Source organism: Oncorhynchus keta, chromosome 35 (assembly GCF_023373465.1).
Source record: "Oncorhynchus keta strain PuntledgeMale-10-30-2019 chromosome 35, Oket_V2, whole genome shotgun sequence".
Taxonomy (NCBI): domain Eukaryota; kingdom Metazoa; phylum Chordata; class Actinopteri; order Salmoniformes; family Salmonidae; genus Oncorhynchus; species Oncorhynchus keta.
The window spans coordinates 30,612,095-30,621,263 of record NC_068455.1 but is presented as its reverse complement, the minus strand read 5'-3'; the positions used below and the strand labels follow the sequence as shown (position 1 = coordinate 30,621,263).

The window sequence follows — 9,169 nt, the reverse complement described above, 5'->3', positions numbered from 1 at the left end:
ACCCTGTGCTCTGACCTCTTTCTCCCCTCTCTCTCCAGATGAAATCTCGCGTCTTGTGACGGCCGGCCGCCCAACAACCTGCCCGCTCGACCCTATCCCCTCCTCTCTTCTCCAGACCATTTCCGGACACCTTCTCCCTTACCTCACCTCGCTCATCAACTTATCCCTGACCGCTGGCTACGTCCCTTCCGTCTTCAAGAGAGCGAGAGTTGCACCCCTTCTGAAAAAACCTACACTCGATCCCTCCGATGTCAACAACTACAGACCAGTATCCCTTCCTTCTTTTCTCTCCAAAACTCTTGAACGTGCCGTCCTTGGTCAGCTCTCCCGCTATCTCTCTCAGAATGACCTTCTTGATCCAAATCAGTCAGGTTTCAAGACTAGTCATTCAACTGAGACTGCTCTTCTCTGTATCACGGAGGCGCTCCACACTGCTAAAGCTAACTCTCTCTCCTCTGCTCTCATCCTTCTAGACCTATCGGCTGCCTTCGATACTGTGAACCATCAGATCCTCCTCTCCACCCTCTCCGATTTGGTCATCTCCGGCGCGGCCCACGCTTGGATTGCGTCCTACCTGACAGGTCGCTCCTACCAGGTGGCGTGGCGAGAATCTGTCTCCTCACCACGCGCTCTCACCACTGGTGTCCCCCAGGGCTCTGTTCTAGGCCCTCTCCTATTCTCGCTATACACCAAGTCACTTGGCTCTGTCATAACCTCACATAGTCTCTCCTATCATTGCTATGCAGACGACACACAATTAATCTTCTCCTTTCCCCCTTCTGATGACCAGGTGGCGAATCGCATCTCTGCATGTCTGGCAGACATATCAGTGTGGATGACGGATCACTACCTCAAGCTGAACCTCGGCAAGACGGAGCTGCTCTTCCTCCCGGGGAAGGACTGCCCGTTCCATGATCTCGCCATCACGGTTGACAACTCCATTGTGTCCTCCTCCCAGAGCGCTAAGAACCTTGGCGTAATCCTGGACAACACCCTGTCGTTCTCAACTAACATCAAGGCGGTGGCCCGTTCCTGTAGGTTCATGCTCTACAACATCCGCAGAGTACGACCCTGCCTCACACAGGAAGCGGCGCAGGTCCTAATCCAGGCACTTGTCATCTCCCGTCTGGATTACTGCAACTCGCTGTTGGCTGGGCTCCTGCCTGTGCCATTAAACCCCTACAACTCATCCAGAACGCCGCAGCCCGTCTGGTGTTCAACCTTCCCAAGTTCTCTCACGTCACCCCGCTCCTCCGCTCTCTCCACTGGCTTCCAGTTGAAGCTCGCATCCGCTACAAGACCATGGTGCTTGCCTACGGAGCTGTGAGGGGAACGGCACCTCAGTTCCTCCAGGCTCTGATCAGGCCCTACACCCAAACAAGGGCACTGCGTTCATCCACCTCTGGCCTGCTCGCCTCCCTACCACTGAGGAAGTACAGTTCCCGCTCAGCCCAGTCAAAACTGTTCGCTGCTCTGGCTCCCCAATGGTGGAACAAACTCCCTCACGACGCCAGGACAGCGGAGTCAATCACCACCTTCCGGAGACACCTGAAACCCCACCTCTTTAAGGAATACCTAGGATAGGATAAAGTAATCCTTCTCACCCCCCTTAAAAGATTTAGATGCACAATTGTAAAGTGGCTGTTCCACTGGATGTCATAAGGTGAATGCACCAATTTGTAAGTCGCTCTGGATAAGAGCGTCTGCTAAATGACTTAAATGTAATGTAAATGTAAGAACTGTAACGCTGCTTGCTGGGTTTTTCACACTCAACTGTTTACTATGTGTATCACGACTGGTCCACCACCCAAAGGACATCCATTCAACTTGACGCAGCTGTGGGAAGCATTGGAGTCAACATGGGCCAGCATCCCTGTGGAGCACTCTCAACACCTTGTTGAGTCCATGCCCTGACGAATTGAGGCAGTTCTGAGGGCAAACGGGAATGGAACTCAATATTAGGAAGGTGTTCCTAAAGTTGTCCACTTAGTGTAGTTCCCCAACACTCAGCAGTCAGAGACCTGGGTTCTGGACTTAGCCTGGTTCTACATGATCATTCTGACAGAATTGGTCACACTCCCCATCAGAGAGAGGGTCAGGCCCAGGGTTCTCCTATAAGTGTGGAGTCAGTAGTCGGGTGGCCATGTTGGACTGGTCAGACACATCCAGGTCCCGACTTCATTTGCAACGTTAACAATGTTTTGATCACTGAATTACACCGGAATATTGTTCAAATCTGATTTTCCTGTTTCAGCATCATTTGCCCCCTCATTTTTTTATCTATGGTATTTGCAATGGTGAATATGATTTGAATTGGAGCATACTTGATTGATATGTAGCTGTACAATAATGGAGTAAACACTTGCTTACTTGCTTATGGCGGCACTATGTGCAGGATGATGTCATGCCATAGCTTGCCGTTATTCATGACAGCTGGAAGGTCCCCTGTTGTGAGACCAGTGTCTCTGCATATGTTGTCCACGCAGGTTTAATGTGGTCTTCCAGGAGGCCTGCGCCCATGAGAGGACACCCACAGTATGAGACTGCTGGTGGCTAGCTCGAGATGCCTGGAACAGTGACCAGCAAATCTCAGCCTCCTTAAAACATTGACAAATTGACACACAATGTAATAATACTTTTTTAATCACATTAAACAAAAGGGATTGCAGAGCAGGAACTCTGACATTCATCAGTGATGACCAACAGTTTGGCCATTTTATTTTACACAAAACAATCTCCCCTCCAACCCATAAGCAACTAAATAACAATATTTACATAGATAAAAATCCAATACCAAACACCAACAACCACTGAGCTTCCCAAATCGATCGAACTGGAACCTTGAACACTGAAAGCTGGACCTGCTTCTGAATGTGAAAGACTATATAAACTAACTTTAAATCACAACTTCCGTTTCTTTACACATCTTCATATCATGTCCTTATCTGAACTGTATTCAACTATTTACACTTTTGTAAATGCACATGGTTTGTATAAGAATAGTTCAGATCTGGATTCCTATAGTACAATGCATTTCTACTTCTGTCAACACAGTTTGACTTGTGCCTCCATAAGGATAGCACCAATAACACAAACAGCCCCCTAAAGAAGCTCACAATCATGTTGAATTATTCTGTTAGAAGCGTGTATCCTGTTCAACGAGAATGATGTGACGTTTAAGTGGTAAATGTCTTCGTGGTTGATTCACATTGATAAATGTGAGGAGGGTTGAACAACAACTTAACCTGCCGTGGGTTTTGTATTTGTGGTGCGTTGTGAGGCTAATGATTCAAATCATCTTTTAACACTTACAATAGTATTGCTTCAAATGTGTGTGTGTGTGTGTGTGTCTGTCTGCTTTAGGCTTTTGTGCTATATGCTGCATTCTACATTATGCTTTCCTAAATAGCCTGTACGTGTGGTTAGCTGCCTACTGTAATACACTGCATATAATCAAATGTACAAATGTTCGCTGCAGAGATGAAATGACCATAGAAGAAGACATGCAGTTCAGAACATAAACCAATATTTCACACCATCCCGTAGGCTCATGGTTTGACTTAACAACAGTATTATACGTACATGAGCATTGGAAAACTGTGTAAATATGTAGAAATAAGTCAATAATACAATGAAAACACAGGCGAGAAATATTCACCTTGTGTATCCTGTCTCAGTATCCTTGCTCAGGTCAAATACAGCAGCATATAGGTAGTAGTCAGAAGGGAGGCAGCTAAAATCACACAAGCACTCGGATGGACACAGACACACATACAGCGAGTGGATGCATAGATGGAATTGGAGATCCAGAGGTAAACCCAGTCAAGAGCACAAGACATGACTGATATCAAGATAACAGTTGAAGAGGCTGGAACTCAAGGTTAAAATCCAATTGATATTCACATCTCAAATCTCCCCGGCAGTCAACAGAAAGTGATGTTATAGTAATATCTCTGTTGTTATACTTTTACAGGTCTAGGCTTCGTTTAACTATGCACTTCTTCAGATAAAGTCAGAGGCAAAGGGTTTGAATAAGGCAGGTTTAAAAAAACAAAAAAACAGTTACGGATCGATCAAGACGAATAACATCGTCAACAAAAAGCCATCAACAGTATGGGTGAAAACAACACAAATCCCTAAGTCAGTCCATAAAACAGACAGTGACATGGGCAAGTACTTTGTTTGTTCCTTTGAAACCCCATGTCTTTGTACAGTGAAGTCAATTGGTGATGTGAAATGTTAAAGGGATACTTTGGGATTTTGGCAATGAGGCCCTAACCCTTTATTTACTTGAAGAAAGTTAGAGGTAGTTTCACGAGCCACACCTATAGACTTCCAGTCATTGCGCTAATGCTAGTTGGCAATAGATCGTGAAACTACCTCTAACTTCCTTCATACTGGACACAGAGACATAAAAATGTTATCCACAAGTTCATCTGACTCTAGGGATGCCACAACCCATTGCCACAACCCTGAAGTATCACTTTAATAACAAAACATAAATGAATCAGCTGGGATTCAACTGTAACATATGAAACTCCCACCAACAAAAAAGTGTGACCTCAAATATATAAATATCAAGTACCACTTCTCCCTTCTCTTTGAAAATGAAACAAAAAGATCTGAACTGTTGCCATAACATGAACATCTATTTACATGTATGTACACATATTGAAGTAAAAGAGTCATATATATATATGTATATACTGTATATCCTTCCCTGATCAGTTAAGGCCAAAGTGCTATGGGTGCGCAGCTACTCCAAACGTTGTATAGGCTGCATTTGCATTTAAATGTTCCTCATTTTTTTCCTCCAAAACAAAATTACAAAAAGCAAAATGACATCAAGCTCACGGGGCTCTTAAACTAGTGCTACATTCTGTCTCAAACATGTAAAACTAAGTAACTCTTGCATCTAGAAGAAAACTATCAAGCATTTTTTACACCAGTTCATCTTTCTTCATTAGAAAAGCAAGTGTTGTACAGCATATACATAGTGCCAGCAGACATATGAGGACTTCCCAGAGCTTTCTGGGGCATCCTGTGGGTTTCCTGTAATGCCCTCTACCACTGAAAGAGGATCATGGGTAGTCTGTGTGAGTCGAGGAGAGTTGTCCATTGTCCAAAGCTGATGGAGAGGATAACATGGGTATACCAGAGTCTGGGGGTGAGCTCCAGGGATAAGGCCAATCAGAGCATGCCGAAGCCCTCACTGCCCTCACTGATGGCGAGCTTCAGCATCTTGTGCAGCTCCTCATAGGAGTCATAGGTCGGGAGGCACAGCTGGTTAAAACTAGACAGAAAAGAATCCACAGAGTCAATTGACAGTTGTGTATGTGTTTATTCTACAAGATGTATAGTGTGTCTGTGCATTATTCAAGTAAAGAACTGAAACCAACTACGTAGTACATACATGTATTTGAGCCAAGTACGAATGTGAGTGTGAGTGTGCATATACTGTAAATGTCCGTCTGTGTGTGTGTGTCTGCCCGTCCACTCACCAGGTGTGTGCGGTGGGCAGGGTGCTGTGTGTGGGCGCAGCGATGATCTGGAAGGAGGGGCAGAGGGTGCTGAAGCCCCCGGGGGGCAGCTGGGAGGAGCCGGTGGTGAACTGCAGCAGGCGAGCCAACTCCTCCTGGGTGAAGCTGGACACCACGGCCCAGAACCACTTCATCACCTAGGACAACACCAGAACACAGTCAGCATGGGGCTCAACACGAGCACATTTATCTCCATCAATGCTGTAGCAAAGCAGTATCTTTCACCGTGTACTATGGGTCAGACCTCGTGATGTCACCCACCTTCTCTCTGAAGTGCCAAGACCCTCCTACGACCACAGCATGGGCCTTGAAGTCCTGGACATCGATATCCCCCGTACCACACAACAACAGCTAGGGACAAACAGACATTTAGACATCACAGGGCCATAAGAGTGACATTTAGAATGTATGACAAGGGATGTACGCTTGGAATGTATGACAGTGAATGTGATTTTATGCAGCATACCTCCAGCTCATTCTCATCAAATATGGCCAACAGGTTCTCTGGAACAAGTTCATTCAAACCTGCAATTCACAAAACAGTTTGTTGCCTATCCCCTTACAGAGATTCCAGATTAGACACACAGGTGAATGTGAAGAGCCCTGTCTGGCCCTGTCCGGGGGTGTCCTCGGATGGGGCCACAGTGTCTCCTGACCCCTCCTGTCTCAGCCTCCAGTATTTATGCTGCAGTAGTTTATGTGTCGGGGGGCTAGGGTCAGTTTGTTATATCTGGAGTACTTCTCCTGTCCTATTCGGTGTCCTGTCTGAATTTAAGTGTGCTCTCTCTAATTCTCTCTTTCTCTCTCTCGGAGGACCTGAGCCCTAGGACCATGCCTCAGGACTACCTGACATGATGACTCCTTGCTGTCCCCAGTCCACCTGGCCGTGCTGCTGCTCCAGTTTCAACTGTTCTGCTTTATTATTATTGGACCATGCTGGTCATTTATGAACATTTGAACATCTTGGCCATGTTCTGTTATAATCTCCACCCGGAACAGCCAGAAGAGGACTGGCCACCCCACATAGCCTGGTTCCTCTCTAGGTTTCTTCCTAGGTTTTGGCCTTTCTAGGGAGTTTTTCCTAGCCACCGTGCTTCTACACCTGCATTGCTTGCTGTTTGGGGTTTAAGGCTGGGTTTCTGTACAGCACTTTGATATATCAGCTGATGTACGAAGGGCTATATAAATACATTTGATTTGAAGAGGCCATACAATATCTACGTTTGTATCCTTACCTTTGAGAAAGTGTTCCACCTCGTCTCGCACCTGACTGGCGAGCCTGTACTGGGCCAGCAGGTTCAGATAATGCATCTTGTTCTCATTGTTGACAGCAATCTGAGCTCCTCCAGATATCAACTCCACCACCTGCAGTGACAGAGTAACAGAGCTCAGGACATGACTGACAACACATACCGAACCTGACACACTACCTCTACTTTTACACACTCCACTTCTATTTAGGAGTCCTAAGCAGTCTACCAAGGAAATCATATGGGTTTCTTCTGTTTAGTTATTGCTTTCTTTTTTTCCTGTGAGATGACTTGGTGGATAAGGGAAGTCATGTCAAATAGAATGATTGCCTCATCACCTTCTCCAGCTGTCCCGACTTGCTGTACTTCTCCTCGGCAAACACCAGGTCCATTTCACTGACATCATTGTTTAGGATGACACAGACTTTCATTTTGTAGAACTCCTGATCATCCGTCTCAAAGTACTGCCGTGGAAAATTAAATAAAAACACAGGAAAATGGAATTGAAATAGAATGACGTGTTTACCTCGGCGAAACAATAAGGATGACTTATCCACTTAGAGCGGCAGGTTCAGATCTTAATATGTTCTAGAAACACCACAACATACAACTGAACAATGCAACACTTACAATTTGATAACAATTAGGGCTGGGCGATATGGCCAAAATCTCATATCCCGATATAGATCAGTTTCTGTAAATTCAATTTATAAATAGTTGATATAAAATGACCACATGTAAAGGCCTATTTCTTATTACATTTTGAATTATACTCAACAAATAAAAAGGTACTTACTCATATTTGATTATTTATTTTATTTAGAACCTGTGCAAATTTTCAATTAAGCATGAAACAAAATATAAAATATGAATGTATAAAATCTAAAACGGTCAATAGAAAACACTTCAACTATAGTTGCAAACAAAATAAATATAGGCCTAAAATATATATATTTTGGGGGGGCTTGCCTGTTTTGCATGTTATTTTGTCATTAATACGTGTCACATACCAATTTGGTACCTTGGGTCAAGTGTCAGCACCAACTCACGAAACCCTCGTTTCTCGACCGTGTAAACTGGGGCCATGTCTTTGCAGATGGAAGTTGTAATGGCAGCTGTTACCTCCTTCCATCTTCGTGATTCATTGCCATATAGTGTGCCGTGGGCAAAAGCCTCTTGCAACGAGTCGGGGGTTTGATTGGAGCACTCGACTGTACTTTGTTGGGTCTCATCCGTAGACTCTCTCTGTATTGTTTGACATGATGCTTGCGTAGGTGGTAAAAGAGATTAGTGGTGTTTGAGCCTGTTGTTGGGACCGTGTAGGTGGTAAAAGAGATTAGTGGTGTTTGAGCCTGTTGTTGGGACCGTGTAGGTGGTAAAAGAGATTAGTGGTGTTTGAGCCTGTTGTTGGGACCGTGTAGGTGGTAAAAGAGATTAGTGGTGTTTGAGCCTGTTGTTGGGACCGTGTAGGTGGTAAAAGAGATTAGTGGTGTTTGAGCCTGTTGTTGGGACCGTGTAGGTGGTAAAAGAGATTAGTGGTGTTTGAGCCTGTTGTTGGGACCGTGTAGGTGGTAAGAGATTAGTGGTGTTTGAGCCTGTTGTTGGGACCGTGTAGGTGGTAAAAGAGATTAGTGGTGTTTGAGCCTGTTGTTGGGACCGTGTAGGTGGTAAAAGAGATTAGTGGTGTTTGAGCCTGTTGTTGGGACCGTGTAGGTGGTAAGAGGTTAGTGGTGTTTGAGCCTGTTGTTGGGACCGTGTAGGTGGTCAGAGGTTAGTGGTGTTTGAGCCTGTTGTTGGGACCGTGTAGGTGGTAAAAGAGATTAGTGGTGTTTGAGCCTGTTGTTGGGACCGTGTAGGTGGTAAGAGGTTAGTGGTGTTTGAGCCTGTTGTTGGGACCGTGTAGGTGGTAAGAGGTTAGTGGTGTTTGAGCCTGTTGTTGGGACCGGTCTGCGGTATATTTTTCAGTGGACGGTTTTCTGGTCCATGTCAGACTTTTCATACCCAAACCACGTCCATGTGACCGAAGTAGCCCCTCTTTTAGGTACGAGCCCCGTGTCACCGTGCTCTGTGTCACCGTGCTCTGTGTCACGTTCACTCTCCTCCATGTTTGTTTGTGTTGCAAATTTCCTTTCTCACAGCACATGTGGAAGAACACAAAGCTTCGTCCAATTGGTGAAAAATATTGCCGTAAAGAGTGTGATTTGCAACAACGAAATATACAATAGAGCACAATATGAAACGATAGACGCTTTTCTATCGTCACACGATATATATCGTCATATCGCCCAGCCCTAATACTAGCCGAAGCATAGAGGTAAACATTGGGAGTGAGGTCTAACTCCAGTTGCTCTGAGCGGCTGTGGGACTGGGGTGGAGGGC

The 9,169-nt window shown here is 45.3% G+C and overlaps 1 protein-coding gene and 1 long non-coding RNA gene across 3 annotated transcripts in view; one reads left to right on the top strand and one right to left on the bottom strand.

The window, feature by feature from the left end:
* Positions 1-2,625: 2,625 nt before the first annotated feature.
* LOC118368317 (apoptosis-resistant E3 ubiquitin protein ligase 1) overlaps positions 2,626-9,169 on the bottom strand; it is a 34,050-nt gene continuing 27,506 nt past the window's right edge. For both annotated transcript variants that reach the window (XM_035752330.1, XM_052496860.1), the window contains exons 17-22: positions 7,129-7,254; positions 6,776-6,905; positions 6,007-6,065; positions 5,802-5,891; positions 5,502-5,677; positions 2,626-5,293 (exon numbers count right to left, since the gene is read on the bottom strand). In XM_035752330.1, coding sequence (XP_035608223.1) covers positions 5,191-5,293; positions 5,502-5,677; positions 5,802-5,891; positions 6,007-6,065; positions 6,776-6,905; positions 7,129-7,254 — 684 coding nt within the window. In that variant the 3' untranslated portion in view covers positions 2,626-5,190. The remainder of the gene's footprint in view (positions 5,294-5,501; positions 5,678-5,801; positions 5,892-6,006; positions 6,066-6,775; positions 6,906-7,128; positions 7,255-9,169) is intronic.
* LOC127915942 (uncharacterized) lies at positions 7,263-9,160 on the top strand. Its single transcript, XR_008093028.1, has 3 exons — positions 7,263-8,358; positions 8,406-8,503; positions 8,598-9,160. It is a non-coding gene; the product is annotated as an uncharacterized LOC127915942 (long non-coding RNA).